This window comes from Parasteatoda tepidariorum, chromosome 1 (assembly GCF_982258835.1).
Source record: "Parasteatoda tepidariorum strain Cologne lab strain chromosome 1, Ptep-v5.0, whole genome shotgun sequence".
NCBI classification, from domain to species: domain Eukaryota; kingdom Metazoa; phylum Arthropoda; class Arachnida; order Araneae; family Theridiidae; genus Parasteatoda; species Parasteatoda tepidariorum.
This window is the reverse complement of record NC_141755.1, coordinates 84,814,869-84,834,969: the sequence shown is the minus strand read 5'-3', so window position 1 is coordinate 84,834,969 and position 20,101 is coordinate 84,814,869. Positions and strand designations below refer to the sequence as shown.

At 30.4% G+C, this 20,101-nt stretch overlaps 1 protein-coding gene and 2 long non-coding RNA genes across 9 annotated transcripts in view; 2 read left to right on the top strand and 1 right to left on the bottom strand.

Annotated features, from left to right (window-relative positions):
• LOC107438257 (uncharacterized) overlaps positions 1 to 7,907 on the top strand; it is a 56,169-nt gene extending 48,262 nt beyond the window's left edge. For all 6 annotated transcript variants that reach the window (XM_071179530.2, XM_071179529.2, XM_071179525.2 and 3 more), the window contains 6 exons: positions 1,167 to 1,246; positions 2,807 to 2,831; positions 3,406 to 3,470; positions 4,414 to 4,497; positions 5,439 to 5,507; positions 7,506 to 7,907. In XM_071179530.2, the coding sequence (XP_071035631.2) occupies positions 1,167 to 1,246; positions 2,807 to 2,831; positions 3,406 to 3,470; positions 4,414 to 4,497; positions 5,439 to 5,507; positions 7,506 to 7,649 (467 nt within the window). In that variant the 3' untranslated portion in view covers positions 7,650 to 7,907. The remainder of the gene's footprint in view (positions 1 to 1,166; positions 1,247 to 2,806; positions 2,832 to 3,405; positions 3,471 to 4,413; positions 4,498 to 5,438; positions 5,508 to 7,505) is intronic.
• A 2,151-nt stretch (positions 7,908 to 10,058) lies between these two features.
• Positions 10,059 to 19,389, bottom strand: LOC107438259 (uncharacterized). Of its 2 annotated transcripts, none has more exons than XR_011636557.2 (2): positions 19,208 to 19,389; positions 10,059 to 10,988 (listed from the first exon to the last, which is right to left on the bottom strand). It is a non-coding gene; the product is annotated as an uncharacterized LOC107438259 (long non-coding RNA). The 2 variants fall into 2 exon arrangements; XR_011636558.2 differs by lacking the exon at positions 10,059 to 10,988 and adding an exon at positions 18,980 to 19,108 and having other exon boundaries at positions 19,208 to 19,347.
• LOC147816581 (uncharacterized) lies at positions 11,891 to 14,773 on the top strand. The gene is made up of 2 exons (XR_015435587.1): positions 11,891 to 12,027; positions 14,437 to 14,773. It is a non-coding gene; the product is annotated as an uncharacterized LOC147816581 (long non-coding RNA).
• Positions 19,390 to 20,101: the final 712 nt, after the last annotated feature.

The following is a 20,101-nucleotide window of genomic DNA, read 5'->3' as shown; positions in this document are numbered from 1 at the left end:
TTGATGAATTAGGATGTCAACTACTGCAAATTTTCTGTATTTTCTAGAAATTAAGTTTGTCAGTTTATGCTTTAAAACAGTTTGATCAGGAATAAAGAAAAACGTATCATCAGAGAATTTTATTTCAACTCTAAAAAGCAGGGAATAGTCAGGGAAAGTTGCATTTTTTTTTTTTTTTTTTTTTACAAAAACCTGGAAAATTCCTACATCATACCTGGAAAATAACCAGTCTTTGAATAATCAGTAACAGTAATCAGTTATTGAGATTTGATTTAAATAATTCTAACATCTGTTACAATTTACCATGTTTCCATTCTTATCCAATTATATTTTTTTACCGTGATATTTGACAAAACGAAAAATTTTCTGATGAAAAATTGTATGGTATAAATAAAGTATTGTCTGGTTTTGCGTTGAAATTTTTCTGAAATACTTGAAAAAATTAGGGATTTTTTTTTCTAACTGTTTTAAAATTATAGTTACCAAATGACTAATTTTCTAGGGAAATATTTTGTTTTGAACAGGCAAAATATGTGTAATGTTTTAATAAATTTAAAAAAAAAAGAAATTTATTTTGGTTGTAATATTGGAATGAGTTCAGGCATTCTAACGAGCATTATAATAAAATTGTTTGTTTATGAAACAAGAAAAAAAGAATTACTGGTTAAATGTTGTCTTTTTTCCCAAGATATTTTTCCTGAAAATTCTTAAAACTATTGTTGAAAATTCTTAAAACTATTATATTTCCAGCTGAGTGTAAGTCACAAAAAGGTAGGAGTTGGTTAAGAAAGGAAGGTGGACATTTCACTATCACTAAACTGATTTTTAAAAAGGGCATGCTCCAACTAACAATGCTATTAAGCTATCCATATTGTTATTTTTAGGATAAATTTCTGTATTTCCTTTATTTTGAGTTATATATATATATATAGAGAGAGAGAGAGAGAGTAATTTGAACAGATGTTTCATATGGCAATTCACATTGGCACTCTGACTGATGTATAAACAAATGATGATTTACTCTATATTTTAAAAATTAACACAACTTAGAAAAAAATTACTTATGAATTCAATCGAATTGTTAACTATATTTGTTGCTTATTATGTGCAATTGATCAATATTTCAAGATTTTATTTATTAATGAAAACATAATTTTCTCCCCTAGTGCAAAGCACTCCAGGTGAAGTTATAGTTCCAGGAGAGAATGCTTCTACGGATGAGGATCGTCCCTCAAAAAAGCAAAAGGTAACATTATTTATTATATAAACGTAACCAGGGGTCCGTCCAGGTCAAATTTGTTGCCCTTTAGCGGTACTTTCACAAATTCACCTTTCAGAAAAACTGTTGTTTCATGAAATACTTTTAAAAGAGCAAGTTCTAAGATTCTCCTCTCTGCCTCTTAAAAAAAATTCTATCCCTGTAAAAACGATAAATTTCGGATGAATTATGCATTTCAACTTTCAATGGAACCCTCCCGTAGATTGTTATTATGACATTGAAGAATTCGCTTCCCTCCCAATTTTAATTTTATAACCGCCGTTTAACAGCTGACCCAATTTTTGGGTTTATGACTATTAATGTTCAACTCCGTAGCCTTGTAATTTTGAACCCAATCCAGAAGACAAGGGAACTCCTGGATCAAGTATTGGGAGAAATTTGCCTTCGTGGAGGACTTTTTTTGATGGACTTAACCCACATTTGTGTTACATGGAGAGGTAGACCACGAGAACCTCCCGCGATTAGCCTGACGGCAAGGGGTCTATAACCCATGATTCGTCTACCAGAGGATATTTCACGTCAGCACTGTGGTCGGTGCGAGCCAGATGCGGAATTCATATCAACCAGCCATCGCCAGGATCAAACCCCGGTTCACCTCGTTAGATGGCGAACGCTCTCTCCCCTGAGCCATCGCTGCTCTTCCCGCCCAATTTGTAAGAAGAGCGCTTTTCTTCCCCATGCCTAGCCGAGAGCATGCTGTGACCATGAAATGCCGTGGGAGGCAAGAAGCGTCAGCTGCTCTGTTCCTTACTTGAAGTGGGGGGGGGGGGAAACGTCAGAACCACGCAAACCCCGTTCTCGCTGCGATCTACAGAAAATAGGAGTTTTTCTGCCGGTTGTCTTTTACGAATAGGTAGCACATGTTATGTCAGATGGTGTGGTAAGCCTAAAAAGTTGCTAATGCCAATTTAAAGCGAGCTTTATTTTTGCTGTGTTTTTTAAAATGAAACAATGAGACTCTCACTCTATAAACTTTACAGAAAGACGAAATTCAAACATTATCTTAAACTTTATTCTAACAGACTTTTATTTTTTATGAAATTTTTTTTTTTCCCCTATGGAATTTTTTTCTGTATGAGTTAGTCGAAAATGTTATAATGAAAATACCTTTTAGTGCTAGTACCATTAAATGCATGTTTTGATTAAATTCAAGTTAAAAGTTTACTAAGGACAATGATTTTTGTGGATTTTTAAATTTGGACTCAATTTTTAAGCTCAAAATTTTACAATAGCAAAATTGTTTTTGAATATATGAGAAAAATATATAGAGATTTTTAAAGGTTTTTATTTGTAGTAACAATTTGTGAAAATATTTTTTTACTTAACCATATTTTTGTGTTGATTTTTTAATATAATTTTTAATTTTCACAAATTATGTCTAAATTTTCACAAAATAGGTACCTCTCAAAGAAACCTAGACAGACCCCTGGTAACATTATTTATTTTGTCTAAATTGAGAATGTATTATGAGCTAATTTTTAAAAGTCATTATCCTATTAGATAACTGATTTTTTTTTCTTCTAATAGGCTTCAGAAAAATCTGAAAAAAGAGGTAAGCTTTATTTGAATCATTTAAACAATATTTGAAATTTTGCTGTTTGCTTTTTATAATATTAATTTCTTACTTGTGCTATGTTTATAAATGTTTCATTTTTAATTAATTAACTCTTATTGTTTATCCTATGTTTGTTTTTTTCCCCAAACATGCTTCAAAAACTTTTTTTTCTAACATTACTTTTTTGAGTCATTTAACACAATGCATTTGTTGAGTTTTTATCTTTTCTCTCATTTAACTAGTTAGCTCAAAATGTTTGCTAATCTTTGATAAACATAGGTCCCATAATATAATGCATAATTTTTCCTCTTTTTTTATCAGGCTTATTTTACAACACTTGATCAAATTACTTAAAATACTTAATTCTACATACAATTAGACAACAAGAATTTTTATTGTTTCTATCAAAGTAAATTTTCAAAAATAGTTTATGATCTAAATAATTATGTAAGCTCTAAATGATCATGCCAAAATAATATTTGTGAATTTAACCAATCTAATAAGTTTCTATATTCTATTCAATGATTAAACTAGGTAAATTTAATCTCAAAAATACTTTATGCATGTTTAGGTGATGCAAATGATGATGAAGAAGACTGTGATAAGCCATTAGCTTCATTGATTGGACACCCTATTGTAAGTTGCAAATCTCTCGTCATTCACTTGATTTGTATTTTATAAATAACTGATTAGAGTTTGATCCTATGATTGTAAAACATTTTTAAGGATTAATACAAAATAATTTTACTACCCTTTATCTGCATCTTAACAAAAATTTTACTTATTTTATTTATTTAATAAATATTACCATCACACAAAAATATTAATTTGATTCATTGATAATAAATTAGCTCTATGATATTTAATATATTTGGTGAGTAACCATTATTGCTGTAAACTAATTATTAATTTTTAAAATATATTTTAGATGTTATACTTTATAATAATAACTTTTTACAGAAATAGATATTTAGTTAGAAATGTCATATTAGCCTCTGATATTTGAATTTTCTGTAAAAAAATTTTATTGATTGAGTGGCTCACTCAAATTATACAGAGATGATTGTGCTCCGGAAAAAAATCCTGATTACCGAATTTTTCGCTAACAGTAATCCGGAAATCTAAGGTCTAGAAGTTTCAGGAAATCATCGATCACATTTATGTTAAAAAATTCTTATCTAATATTAGAACTAGATTGTTATATATCTTATCGAAATATTAGAACTAGAATTTATGCTTGGTATCTCTTTCATTTGTAAATATTTTCTCTTGTAGAATAATGTGATTAGACATAAAAGTAAACATATACATAATTTTTCATTTATATTATGCTGCATATAATTTATTTAGAATGAAGACATTAATTTTTTGAAATGTGTCATTAATGATTTTACTCCGGAAATTTTCAGGATTTTTGAGTTGGGCTCACAATCACCCCTGAAGATATCAATTTTAATTTTGTATTAAAAGCTTCAGTACTCAAGTTATACTGAAATTGTTTAAAATTGACGCACTTTTGTTCAAAATAAGCATAATATTTTATCTTAATTAATGTATTTATTTATTTTTATCTTTGTAGGATAGTGTTTTAGAAAAAAACATTTCAGATATTGTTGAGCAAACTGATTTGCAAGATATAACAATAAATAAAGTTATACAAAAAGTAAGTGTTTTCTGTTTATTTCTAATGAGTTTATAATTTTGTGATTTTTTTCTTTATATTTTTTATATTCATTATTTTTTATATTTTTTCTTTATATCTTTTAACTTAGCAATGTTCCTTGTATTCATTTTTTCCAATAAACATTTTCAATAATAATTCAATTTTCAGTAAAAAATATTGTGTTAAAATATACAAAAAGTTGAGTAGTCTAGATCAAACTTCATTTCTTGAAGATAAAAAAAAAAGGTTTATTATGTCACATTTTTACTTAACTTAAATTTTAAAAACTAACATTACTTTATTGTAGTATATAGTATTTGGTAGTTAATGAAATATAAATAAAAATATGTCTTATTATTCAACATGTTTGTCTATTGTCTTATTATTCAATAATGTCGCAAATCTTTTTTCCTTATTCTATCAACATTTGCTGTGTTTTTTGTAATAAATACGTTTTAAACCAATATCTGTATACATCAAAATCGGGGTTAAATTTTTATAAATGAAATCTACTTAGTTATTAGCTTTCATATCGAACTCTAATTTTCTAATAAAGTAAAATAAATGTATAAAAGAAACTGCAATTTTCTTTTTAAATTTCAATTTATTGTAATTATACTGCATTTCACACTGTCAATACCTTCATACTATTATAGAATGAAAAAAAACTTAACCACCAAAGTTTACAGGTGCTTGAACTTTTAAATATAATTACTAAAAAAAATTATGTTGCAATGCTTTGTTTTAAAAATTTCTTCATAATATTTGTTAATTTAACCTTGAAATTCGGCCTATGATTTGTTATACAACATTTAAAATTTTTCATGCATTGCCTGATATCATTTTAAGGGTGGTACAACATATTTTTGTGTAATAATTACTAAACAATGATGATAAACATATATTTTTTCGTCTATTAAAGTAAACTTGTATTATTTTAGATTTACAGTATGTACCCAAAGTTTGATTTGTCTTATCGCAAGGAATTTATCAAATCGACTGTTAGAAATGTAAGTATTTCCCTTTGTTTAATTTAAAATTATCTGCTGGGTGAAATAAATTTGTTTGAAAGAGTAATTTCTTTTTAAAAATAAATCAAGATGTTTATAATTAAGTTGGAAAATTTTCTGGTTTAATTAAATGATACCTCTGACTTTTACCAAAATTATTTCTTTAAGCAAATGTTATTTATATGTATTTACTGCAACTGCACAAATTTTTTTTTCAAATGTGTCAGTTGTAAAACTGAGTGTTAATGGCAGAAAGTAGAGGGGACTAAGTTGATAAAAAAAGAAGAAAAAAAAAGCAGTTTTGTAAATGAATAATAAAAATTACAGTTTTTGACAGTTTAGTCAGTAAAGGGAAAAATAATGCAAAACATAGAATAAAAATTCAATGGTTTCATATCCCACCCTTTTAAATGTTTTCGAAAATTGAAATAGTATTATAGGGGAACGAAGTAGACATTTAAAAAAATCGAGAGATTTATTGATGTGCAGATCATTATTATTATATTGAGGGTAAATTGAACTATTAAAAAAATTGTTTTGAATTTTATCTTAGTCTGAATTAGCTGAATTTCATTTAACTATTCAGAGAAAATATATCAGGGCCTCCATATGTTTTGTTTTATACTAGAAATTAATTTTTTTTTATGTATAGATATATTCTACATGTGTTATAAGGCACGACCAATGATCTCACAGAACTACTTAGTTGGAAGATTTTAATTCTTGTTTTTTTAAACTCCTATAATTTGCCTCCTAAAACGTGTTTAGATCACTGGTGTCTTTTGATTTAAACACCCTCAAATTATTATTGCATTTTCTGTTATTTTTTGATAGAGGTGTCAACTGTTATGATTTATCTGTAAATATTACAATTTCATTGTCAAGATTATGATCTTATAATTGAGTAATAATAATTACGGTTTTTGACAGTTTTCAATATAGTTCAAGAAAAATATGAAAATCTCATGACGAAGTTATACCTCTTATAATTGAACAATTTATTCCCCACCCCCTTTTTTTTTTTTTAGTTTTAAGAATTTTTTTTACAGGAAAAAAATTTCCCATTGTGATTAATGTGGTTGAAGATATACTGGTATAATTTTACATTAAAATGTGCTTAAATTACATTCATTAAAACATGAAAAAGTTTCATGCATGAAATGAAAAAATAATACATTATTTAAGAAATAAAATTTTGTGTATACACACCGTTAACTAACTCTATGAACAAATCATCTAGTTTAACATTAGTTTTTTATGATATTAGTTTTAATTTTATTTCATTTACAAAACTTACAACTTTAATCCATCATAAAAACATATAATTAATTTCAAGTGGAATAATTATACATTTTCAAAAGAGTCAAATTTGTCAATAACTGTTTGAAGTGAAAAAAATAACATAGTTTTAAAATTTCTCAAGAGAAAGTATTTATTCCAATTGAATTACTAATTATTTTATGGATCTCATCAGAACCCTTAAAAATAGCCGAAATATTAAATTAGTGAAAAATATACATCTCAGTGTTAATAAAAAAGTATTTATTGAAATAGTGAGTTTACGCATCTTTGGCGGAAAATGGGTTAAATATCTATATAAAATGAAATAGTATATGTTCCTTAAAATTGTGCTGATATAAATTCCAAAGACGCTTATTATTTATTTTTGTGTTATTGTACTTTTGAGTACTGGTAGTTAGTTTGGAAGGTTAGCACTTCTGTTTTTTGGGTTATAATACAGATTGATTTTGCACTGCTGATAAAAAAAACGGGGGAATAAAACAGTTATAAATCCCAGACTTATATCAAATACTGATTGTATGAATTTAATTTTTCTGTAAATTTTATTTAAGTTCTCGGAAATAATCGTGAAAAAGTAGATGAGATGATGAAATGTTTACATCTGGTTCGAGTTTTTATTTCTAAATTGTCATATGTTTTTCAAACATTTTAAACTTGCTTTAAGTTTTTTTTAAAAAACTATATTACTTCTTATAGCTTTTGTATAAATTGGGAGAAAAGAATAACTCAAATGTTCCAAGTGGAGATCGCAATACCAACAGCCCTGATTGTTCTGTTACAACAACGGATATCCAAGACAATAGCATGGATGAATCTTCTGAAGCTAGTGCAAAATCTTGATGCATATCAGTCTCACAATTCATATGTAAATGAACTTTTCATTTCCTTCATCTTCCTCTTAAACTAGCTACTATTCCGACTGATGAACTTTTTTTTTTTTTACTTATATAAGTGTTACAGCACAAATTTCTATGTTACAACCATGGTCATTTCTCATTAATTTAAAGGAAGAAACAGAGAATATTGTATATCTATATATATATATATAAGTTGAATATGAAATTAAAAACATTTTAATAAAAAATTAAGTTGGTTTCATTATATTTTGTGTGTTAGAAAAAGTTGAAAAGAGAGAATAATTTTTAAATGGAGTTCTTTCATAAAAAATTTTTCTTCATATTATTAGAAATCAAGTTTTTAAAGCATATTAACCCGTTTCAATTGAAGCTGGCTAACATGATTTAAAAACTCCATTAATCAATAGAATATGTATATCAATCAATATATGAATGGTTTTTAATCAGTACCGGCCAGGTAGCCGAGCGGTTAGCATGCCTGAGTGTGAAAACAATGGTTGCGGTTTCGAATCCCGCTCTGGGTGGATGTTTCTCTCTATGTGTTGTCCTCTGTGTGAATGTGACCCACCCTATGAACAGGTATTTGTGGTAGAGTGGCATGCATAATGTTGCTTGCCTCTGTGACTTAGGTTCACAGGTGCCCACTGGGTAACGTTAAATGAGCAACACTTCCGGCATCTTCCGAGGTGAAGAACGAAAGTTCAGTACCTGCCGTTAGAGAGAAGAAAAAAAAGAAGCAAAGGTATGGTTCGAAACATAATAAGAGCCTAAAGACCGTCAATTTATATCTTTAGCTTTTTTTCCTCTTAAGGAGTTAAAAAATTTTCAAAATTACACTAAATTAATTAGATCACTGTTATAGTAATATTTAAAAAATTTAAACTAAAAGAAAATATATGCATGCATAATAAAATAAGATTTTTGTGCAACTTTCTCTGAATAAATGGTGGCACTTAATGCTAATTTATAAATACTCTAAAACAGCAGTTCCCTATAGGGGCTGCGTAAGAACCCTAGGGTACCGTGAAAGAGTAAAAGAGGTTCTGTGAATTGGTTCTTATAACCAGTGAGTTTTGAAACCTCCGATTATATTTAGATCTAACCTATAGTTCATAATTTATTTGATCTTTGGGTTATCTTTAAGAAATTATTTGAAGTAAAGTGGAAATGGCTTTTTTTTAAAAATATATAATAATTCTAACAATAATATATTTGACAAATTATGAAAAGAACAAGCATTTATAAAATATTGCATTATAGTATTTCCTATTGTTCTTTGCAAATCAAGATAAAATAACTAACTTTGAAAGTTTATAGCAAATCTTTTAAGTTATTTCGAAGTAAACCATAATTCCTTCCTATTTTATTTCATATATTATATTATTTTCAGCTTATGTGTATACACCAAAAACAAATTCTTATCTAGCATAGATATAGCACAAGGACTGCAAATTAACTTGTCATACATAAAACCTAATTTTAGATTAATGATAAAAGAATGAAAAATCTTCATTCTTTTAATTAAAATTTTTTAAAATAGTCTTTTATAGGTAATAGTGTTCACAATTACTTTAAAACTTTATTTCTTAAGTCGGGGTTCTGCTGGAACAAGGTTGATTTTATAACAGGGGTGGCCAACATGCGGCTCTTTGAAGGATTATTTGTGGCTCTTGATAAATGTACTCGAGTTCCCTTTTCATTTTTGTGCTATTATATTTTTAAAAAATTATTATCATTCCGTATGTGTTTCAAAATGTCTTTTAAATTACTGAAAACAAATATGAAAGACTAAGTGCAACGTTGTCCAATTCAAGGTGAGTTTTCCATTTCCAATATAATTATGACCCAAAAAGCATCTGGAGAATTAGAATTAATAGAGGTGCAAGAAAATCAAGCTCTACAATTAAAATATAAGTCGACGTCGATTACTGAATTTTGGAAGTTTGTAACAGAATCAAAGTATCCTGAAATAAAAAAGGCTGATTGTAGAATTATTTCAGTATTAGGAACAACGTTCTTATGTGAATCATTTTATTCCACTTTAAAATTCGTGAAATCCAAACAACGATCAGTATTAGTTAACCAGCATCTCAAAGAATTACTGAGAAGTGCTGTCACCAATTATTCATATTTTAAAGAATTATCAAGAGAAGTAAAATAAATGTGTTAAGTTTTTAATATTTAAATTCCATACACATATTTTGTACTTATACTTATATGTTCTCAATAAATATAATTTATGTAAAAAAATATTTTTAATACCTTTTTTGCATACCTTTTAATTACGTATTTAATTACGGCTCGCGAAAAATGGCTCGACTCTAAAGGAGCTTGGCCACCCCTGTTATATACGGTTCCGTAGTCGAAAAAATTAATTCTCATATTTTTTCATACTTGTATATAATGTTGTATATATTTATAATTACATTTATCATTGACTAAAGGGACTTCCCCAGTATTCACCCCAAATTTACAGACTATGAAATTATCTTCAGCTCTTAAATTGACTTTAACTCAGATATGACTGTAATTCTACAGAGGCTTCACTGCCACCACTCGAATCTCTTCTTTACCAATGCCATTAGTCTCAATTATTTTAACAGACCAGATGAAAGAGTGAGATGCCCGCACTCCCACCACTCGAATCTCTTCTTTACCAATGCCATTAGTCTCAATTATTTTAACAGACCAGATGAAAGAGTGAGATGCCCGCACTCCCACCACTCGAATCTCTTCTTTACCAATGCCATTAGTCTCAATTATTTTAACAGACCAGATGAAAGAGTGAGATGCCCACACTGCCACCACTCGAATCTCTTCTTTACCAATGCCATTAGTCTCAATTATTTTAACAGACCAGATGAAAGAGTGAGATGCCCGCACTGCCACCACTCGAATCTCTTCTTTATCAATGCCATTAGTCTCAATTATTTTAACAGACCAGATGAAAGAGTGAGATGCCCGCACTGCCACCACTCGAATCTCTTCTTTACCAATGCCATTAGTCTCTATTTTAACAGACCAGATGAAAGCGTGAGATGCCCGCACTCCCACCACTGGAATCTCTTTACCAGTGCCATTAGTCTCGATTATTTTAACAGACCAGATGAAAGAGTGAGATGCCTGCACTGCCACCACTCGAATCTCTTCTTTACCAATGCCATTAGTCTCAATTATTTTAACAGACCAGATGAAAGAGTGAGATGCCCGCACTGCCACCACTAGAATCTCTTCTTTACCAATGCCATTAGTCTCAATTATTTTAACAGACCAGATGAAGGAGTGAGATGCCCGCTTCGCGGTAGGTACTCTACGACAAATCCTATCAAGTCAAATCAAAAAATCAGGAACCGCAACTTTAATATACAAGACGGAAATAAGTTTATAATTTTGCAATTTGTTAGTGATTTAGCAATTTTTGGTTTTTCAACTAAAGAAAAAAATAAATTCTGCTGACAACACTGTTCTTTTTCAAATGGGGTAAGTAATTTTAATGTCGTTGAGTAGTTTGAAGCTAAAGATAAATTTGTTATTTTTTTCTTTTTTCTGAAAAATGGTGCACTTTAAAATGGTGGCACCTCTTTCATTGCTGCGAAGTTGGAAAAAGCGGTGTCAATGAGAATGAAGCGGTGAGTTCGTGTACGTGGGACAGCTGGCCGACACAGTCTATAAGACTGTGCATGCATATAGTAGGAGCAAGATAGCACTGCAGAATTAAAAGTGGTAGTACATTTATTTTAATGCACTATTTTTAAAATAAATGTATTACCGCTCGCTTATGTAAATGTTCGCTTTTTTTTAATCATGCTGAAAATAAGTGAACATTTTCTTCTTTGCGTAATCACATAAAGTTTAAAAAGAAATTACAGATGCTTCATTATAGATATAAATAAAGAGTGAATGGGGTATTTCCTCGTTCAGCTAAGAGGGGTAGAGTTCATCCTGACGACCCGACATCATATAGCAATGCGGGGTCGGCAGGGCCGGATTAACCTATAGGCACACTAGGCACGTGCCTACACTCTAAAAACTGTACCTCTGATTTCAGAGGCACAAGCTAAATGTACCGTGTATTTTCTCGCGTAAGAGGCACATAACTAATGTGCCTTTAAAAATGAGAGGCACCACGAGAAATTGAAGGCACCAAAGCAAACGCCAGTCAATGCGCGGTACGAAAAGACTTTTGTGCCTTTCATTTCTTTTTCTTCGGTACGATCATGTAACGGAGAACAAGCGCATGCGCACATCAGTGAAAAATTTTATGACGAAATACGTTTTCTGTCCCTTCCCATCCACGCTACCGATGGAAGAAGTTTGTCTACAAATGTGTTCTATCGATGTTATAAAAATGCTTGAATTTGGTAAGTTTAATACTTATATCTTATTTTTATATTTATTCCTAAGTAACGACGGCATCTTTTTTATTAATACATTTCAATTTTTATTACTGAATTATTAATGCTACAAATCTTATAAAAATGTTTAAGCGAGAGAGCTAACCCTAGTTATGTTTACATTTCTGTTGTAGTTGTATTATTTATGTTTTATCATTATAATATTAAGAGGAATGTTTTTAAAGTGCCCTATATTTGTTCTGTAGTGTTTGATTATAATTTTGTATGAGGTTTTCAATGTGGCGATAGCTATGAATAAGAAATCATTTTTATTTGAAATACCAATTTGCTTTTTTGTTTATCTTAGTTTACATTCGAGAGCTATCACAGAAATTCTCTCACAGAATGATTGAATAATTTAAAAAACAACGAAGAATGTTTTCGAATTTTTATTATAATTATGAAAAGTATACTTTCAATTATTAGCTATTTTAGAAAACAATTGACATTGATATCTAATTATAATTATTTCAAAATGTTACTAAACTTACAGTTGATATAAACCTGAAGAAAAAAATAAGATTATGCTTTATTTATATTTTAAATATGGTGTAAGCATGGGAGAAAAAGGCAATCTTCTAATGATTTATAAATTTTTAATTAGTTATTATTTTTTTTGAAAAAGTAATGTTTAAAAATGTTTTATTCTAACATCACAGCTTTCAGTGTATAATTTCAAATTTTAGTTTTGAATTTATGACTCAAAATAGATAACATGGGATATATAATTATTTACGACTGTGAAACTCCTTTTAAAAATTGTAACATTTCAAATTGAAATTTAATTTATTTGATTTTTAAAAAGGATTAATAGCTTGCTCCAGGGTGCTCTTGTGGCACAGCTGGTTAAATTATCTTTCACACTGCTTATTAGAGAACTAGGGTAATGAGTTAGATCCTGGCAATGTATAAAACAACTGGCGTGTATACTTTGCATATAAATTCCGCCACAACTGAAAGTTCTCTCATTGGTTATCGTGCAGAAGATTCAAACGAGCTAGCTCAAGCGGAGTCCACTTTATCTGACCAGTATCAAAATTACATGGCATTTTAACCATGGCCGTTAAAAAGTAAAGCCCTAGAAATAGGATTTTTGGTCATGGTTGAGTGATGGGCGGTGATGAGTACCTTGCTCTTTGTTTAAAATAATATAATGCCAAGTACTTAACAGCTTGAACTTTTTGAAAAATATTAAAGTATTGCTAACTAGAGCATTTTAATTTACATAATTTTGATATCAATAACTATATATAAAAAATAAAAAAATTATTTGCATAACATTCATTGGATCACAAATGGATTAGATATGCAGAATCGCTGTTGTGTCACTGGCATTTTCCAAGATAAATTCTTAATGCTTTATCGATATATACTGAATACTTTATTTAAAAAATATTTGGTACTTCATATTCAATGCTCAACACTTTATACTCCATGTTTTCTTGCTACGAAAAGCTACCTAGTAAAACTTTCTAATTCAGCATCAGTGATAATAATTTTTAAGAAACTTTTATTTTTTTTATTGTTATTGCTACCTTACCTGTGTTACTTAGAATAACATTATCAAAAAACTTTTATTAATCTATAACTAATGCTTTTCCTGAACTGTAGTAAAAAAAAATATGAAGCGAAGCAATTTTGATAACAATATTTAGAAAGAAAATATATTGATTGTAAGGATTGATATGTGTATAAACTTGATACAGTGAAATTTTTTTTTTTTTGCTCTCTGAAAGACAATTTAATGTTTGTGTAATCTAAATTTATATTATTAGTATAACTAAATGATTAATAGTTTTTTTTGCTGTTACTTTTTGTCTCGACTGTGTTCCAGTAAATGCAAAAAAATGTTTTTAATTATTAAATATTTTTATAAATAATAAATAATTACTTTTCGATTTACATTTGAATTTTCTTTGTTGACTCCAATTTTGTTTTGTGTTAAGAACAATCCTTGCACTTTCTTATGTATTTAAGCTTAGATAGATTTACACTTTTTTTTTCTGTAACATGTTGAATGCCACACTAATTTTACATGGCTTGTCCGTCTGGCCAAAATGATTTTTTCAGTATATATTACAATTATTTCTTCAAACCATTTTAGTAATAATAATATTAAAAAAAAATTAGAGCATTAAAAATTTATTCGAGTTATGTGTTTCGAATAATCTAGGCACCAGTCACCGGTGACCCCTATGGCATTCAACGTGTTAAATTAGTTCAATAATATTATATATAAAAATTATTTTAGCTAAACCTATTCTTAATGTAATAAAATCTTCATGAATGTATTTGTGTACATTGTGATAGAAACTTTTAACAACTTATTCAAATAAAATACTCTTACATTGATAAGTCCTGTTTTAAATGTTCTAGCCGAGATGAATGCATGACAAAACACTGACATGGAGAGGAAAACCACTAAGCCTGCTACAGTTAGTCTGGCGTCCAGGGGACTCAAACCCATGATCCAACTACCTCGGAGGATATTTTACATCAGCACTGTGGTCAATGCTAAACTATAAATAATGTGGATGCTGTGGGAAGGATTTGATCAGGCCTCCTCTGCAAATGCTTTGCCCATGTACCTCCCCCGGCAAAGTGTTGAGCATTTTTTCTTCCGGATACAACCTTTAAATGTCCGTTGCTATTTCTCTGAATTATTGTGATTCTGTATTAATAACTAGTGAAAACTAAAAGAAAGAAAAATGTGTGTCATTTGATTTTTTTCAAAATTTGGAAAATGTTTTAATAAAAGTTCTCTGCGAAACATGTGGACTTTTTTTATAAGGGTCTGCATTAAACGAATCTTACCATTTCCAAGTAAAATTGACTTACATTACCAAGTAAATTGTTCCACTCTGTAAAGCAAATTTATCTATATGTTATCACCTTTTACTATTATATTTTATTTTCTCATTATAGTGCTAATTTTTTTAATTTTGTTTTATTTTAAATTATTATAATTTTTGTAAATTTGGTTTTGGCTATTCTCACTGGTTAAATTACTCATTGTATTAAGTGTGTTTACCATTATAATTTTGCTTCCGGTGTTGTGTTTTCTTTTTTTACCTGCACTTTTTCTTTATTGACCTTTAATTATGATATTACTATATATATATATACATAGCCTATACTAAGTATTTCAAATTATTTGCCAGATTTTAAAATTCTTAGCCAAAGGAAAATGTTAGAAATTTTTTATGATAGATTTTTTCTGTAGGAAACTTTTAAACATAATACAAATTTATTATAAATTAATTATTTTATAAAAATGCAAATAGAAATTTAGAGTCATTTTGCTGTTGGGGAGGAGTAAACGTGCAATGAATGGGGGAGAGATTGAAAAATGCAAATGTTTTATCGTGTTTGAGGGGAGGAAATAAACATAGATTGAGGTTTATTTTTGGCAACATATTAGATTAGTGTAGTAATATAAAGATAAACCTGAATCGACGCTATGTTCTGCGTTATTAAATTAGTGCATATATTATTGTCATGAAAAAATATTTTTTCTGCTAAAATAATCTGCATCTTGTTTTTCGTTTGAAAACAGCTTTCGCCAATACTTTCCCTCAAAAGGGAACAAGGTCTTTTTTCTTCAATTGTAAACTAGCCATTGTACATTTTCTCTATGGGCTAATTTTATTTAGTACATTAGATTGTTGTAATCAAGTTTAAGTTAAAATAATTTTTATTTTAATAATATTTATAAAACAAATGCATGTTTAATGATTGGGGATAAAAATGCGGAATTTCACGATTTTTAAAATACTATAAAAAATAAAAATTCTGAAACAAGCTTTCAAAAAAAATTGCAAAATTCTTTTCATATATTCAGAGCTCAAATAAAATTGTCAATTAAGTAATATTAAGTACAGTTAGTTCTAAAAAAATTGAAAGCTAATGTTCCCAAAATGGGAATGATGGCGCCTAATGGGTTAATATGCTTCGCCAAAATCAGGCTTTTAAAAAAAAATTCATTTCAATAGAAAGAAATCTTTGATTTTACACTTGTAAAGTCATTTGATTAAACATATTTGATGTTATAAAACATACAAATTGTTCAAAATCTACATCTATAATTTTAAAATATTGTGAAAGTTCTATATTTTTCCATATTTGTGTGCAACTGTTACTAAATTATGTAATATTGTTCTTTATGTGTGAAAATAAAAGATATTAGATTTCATGATATTTAGTGTTTAATTTTGATTCTTATAAAGCTATTTTATTGAATCTCTAAATATTTAAAAAATATCTAAATTTATAAGAAATTTCCATTTTGAGGATACTTTTTGGAAAAAAAATCCATGAATTATATTGACTTGGTTTAACAGAAATAAATATTTTTTATACCTATATCTGATTAGAAAAACATCATTGTAATTGTTGAAGTATCATTAAACGCTACATAATTAAAGAAATTGTATAAATTTACATATTTTATAATTGCCTATGAAAAAGCATTAGATGGAATCCCTTGAGATGATCACCTCAAGTGGCCAATATTCAAAGAATTGGGAAATATTTTTCATTAAGAATTATTATAATTAATATCTTGGTAATAGTGTAAACCCCTTTTTATATGAAGTGCAAGCAAATTACGAATGGGTAAAAAAAAAAGTGTGTTCAAATCTGGTAAATAACAGGTTTTGGTTCCACTAAATGCTTATTTCAATGAGTGGTTCATAAAAGCAAAATCTAAGGTACAATGTACCTTTCAAGCTAAGAGGTACATCTGATTTTGCCTCTGAAATCAGAGGTACATTGTGCCTTTCATTTTTAAAGGTACGTTGTGCCCTTAAAATTCAGAGGCACAAACGATCCAAATGTGCCTCTGAAATCAGAGGTACATTGTGCCTTTCATTTTTAAAGGCACGTTGTGCCCTTAAAATTCAGAGGCACAAACGATCCAAATGTGCCTCTGAAATCAGCGGTACAGTTTTTAGAGTGTAGGGCCTACGAAATTCAGGGGCCTACGTTGACAAAAATAATTCAGCTTTAAAAACAAGTGTATTTTGCACAAAATTATGAAGATACAAATAAAAATATAATGTTTTTCGGTAATAAGTTATTTTACAGAATCTTATGATCTAATATATTACTTTTTTGCTATTTTTGGATTCAACGAAATCTTGTATTATGCTGTCGAATTCCAAACTACGCAAAATTTCGTATTCAATAGACATAAGTGCGAGCGATGCCAAACGATCTTGATTCATTGTTGAACGCAAATAATTTTTTATCAATTTTAATCTGGAGAAAGATCTTTCTCCTTCTGCATTTGCATTCATAATTCCTTCTGCATTCATAATTTCAAAAGATTTACATTTGACAATGTTAATTTCCTTCACTTAGTTATCATAGTAGTATCATGAAAACTATGAAGCTATTTGTAGTATAAATATTTCTTGTAATTAATCTCACTATCAAATTCTCTGTTTTCTTTGCTGATTTGTTGTTGTATTGTTGACGTGAAGTGTTTACATAGTTATCGATCGAACTAATCATAATGGTATTATCGATATCAACTGCAATATCGGCACTATGTCGGTATTGCAGATAAAGTTTGATAAACAAATTTGTAAATTAAAATCCATATTAATAAAAATGTAAAAAAAATATGCAAGAAAATTTTAGCATATATTTTGAAAAGAGGGGAGGAGTGGGGGAAGTAGGGGAGGGCCTACGAAAGGTATAATCCGGCTCTGGGGGTCGGAAATGCTTTCCTGAAGCGGTGACGTACACAGAAGCACCATAAAGAAAAGAGACAGTAAGTGGAAAATCGTTTTAATAATACATTGAAAAAAGCATAAGGTCCCTGGGTCAAAGTAAGTGTTCGAAGTTTCTGCCACCGGCTACAATGCACACATCTCCGGCGCATGGACATCCGAACATTCTGCAATACTCCAGGCATATCTCGAATTTCTCCGGCAGTTACTGCGATTCTTGCAACAAGTTCCTCAACATTGTCAACAGGGATGTCATAAACCAGTGTTTTCATATGACCCCAGAAATAAAAATCAAGACATGATAGGTCGGGTGACCGAGGAGGCCAACGCACTGAACCGCCACTGTTGGCCAAATGTGACATCTAGGTGGTTACGAACATTTAGGCTGAAAGGGGCAATGGGTGTTGGAACTACATTGTCTGTTGCGTCGATGCAGAAATCTGTTTGTCTCCCAAAAATTGTGGCAATACTTGCTACAGAAAGATCAAGTAGTTACGTCCAGTTAGACGAAATGGTAACAGGTAAGGTCGGATGAGGTGATCTCCTATAATACCGGCCCAAACATTGACCGAAAATCGAGTCTGTGCTGCACGACGTCTTATTGCATGCGGGTTCTCCTCTGCCCAGATATGGGAATCCGTCCCAGACAGGTTGAAAATTCCTTCCCTTGTGAAGGATGCCTCACCGGAAGCAGGGAAAAGGGGATCTGCAGTACACTTTCCAAGGTACCGCTGTGCGAAAGCAATACGAGGTGCATAATCATCCGGTTTCAATGCCTGCATGCGAAACGGATGCATGTAGTGCTCTCGGAGAATCCTCCAGACGCTTCAACGGGAAATTCTGAGTTCGTACGCTAGACTTCGCGTACTCCTACTTGGCGTCTCCTGCATCAGCTGCAGCACATTCTCTTCGACAGCCGGAGTCCGCACTGTTCTTATCCGGTCCCTGCCAGCTCTTTCAAATGAACCCGTCTCAGCTAACCTCTGGTGCAGGCGTGCAAAGAAATTATGACTGGGAATACAGCTCGTCGGATATCGTTCCGCATAGAAACGCTGCGCGGCTGACCCACTACAATCTGCAGCCCCGTACACCAAATGCATATCGGCTAACTCTGTGTTCGTATAATCAGTCATCCTACTAACTTCGCGTCCTTGTGCTAAGTGACGATTCCCTGCACGAAAGCTCGGAACTTTTGTACAACGCCATCTACCGCGCCTGGAAAGCAATTCCAATCCCGCATTGCTATATGATTTCGAGTCGTCAGGATACACCCTACCCCTCTTAGGAGTTCTGAAACGTTTAACTGAAACACTCTGTAAAAGAAGGGGAAAAAAACACAAATCAGACCAGTCAAATTAGAGTAGAACTACCTTATTAATGTTAAAGAAGTTAGCGATTTTCCTTCTACATACCAAGTTTTTGATGGAGGAGAGATGACCTGGATCATTGAAGTCAACTAAAGGGTCATCATTTTTTTACAGGTAGGAATGATAAAGAAAAACAGAAGCTTCGTTACATGTTATTTAAGAACCATTTTAATCGCTATTATCAGAGGTCCAGCAGGATTTTCTTTTAAATATTTTCACTCCAAAAGAATAGCAGTGGGGAAGGTTGCAAATTCAAGAAAAAATATTACAGCATGCTCTTGAGGGTGAGAATGTAGCCTCGTTGACAGCCGGAAAGCCGCCTTGGTGCATCATCGCTACATTCAGGGCGTTGGAAAAATAGAGAAAAGAAAAAATTGACTCTTCGCGTTATCTGGTCATGGTAGAATGTGTGGTTCGGCATCGCAGTCATATCGGCTGGCCGGGTTGCCTGAGGCCGAAGTGGTCCTTTACCCCTACCCCTTCATCATGTGGTGAGGATCGTTCAGGTGGTATACCTTCTGGTCCTTCTAGTTTAGAAATAAAAGTAAGGATTAATAAATGGGCACATTACCCGAGTAAGTTTCATCAGAGATGATGAAGATTGCATATATATATAAATAAATAAATACAAATACATAAATAAGTAAATATAAATAAATAATACATAAATAATAATAAATATAAATACATAAGTGCAAATTCAGATAATCAAAATTATACTTCCTTCTTAAATAACAAAAACCTGCATCAACTGTACATCACATCACCAAATAACGCTAATTTATCAATCCAAAGCTTAGTCTAGCTCAAAGTGCCATATCAAATCAACTTAATTTGTGTCAACGCTTCATATATATATATATATATTCTCTTTTTTTATATCGAATATCGTCATATATAGAATGTGTGGTTCGCGTGGATGTCTCCATATTTATAGGT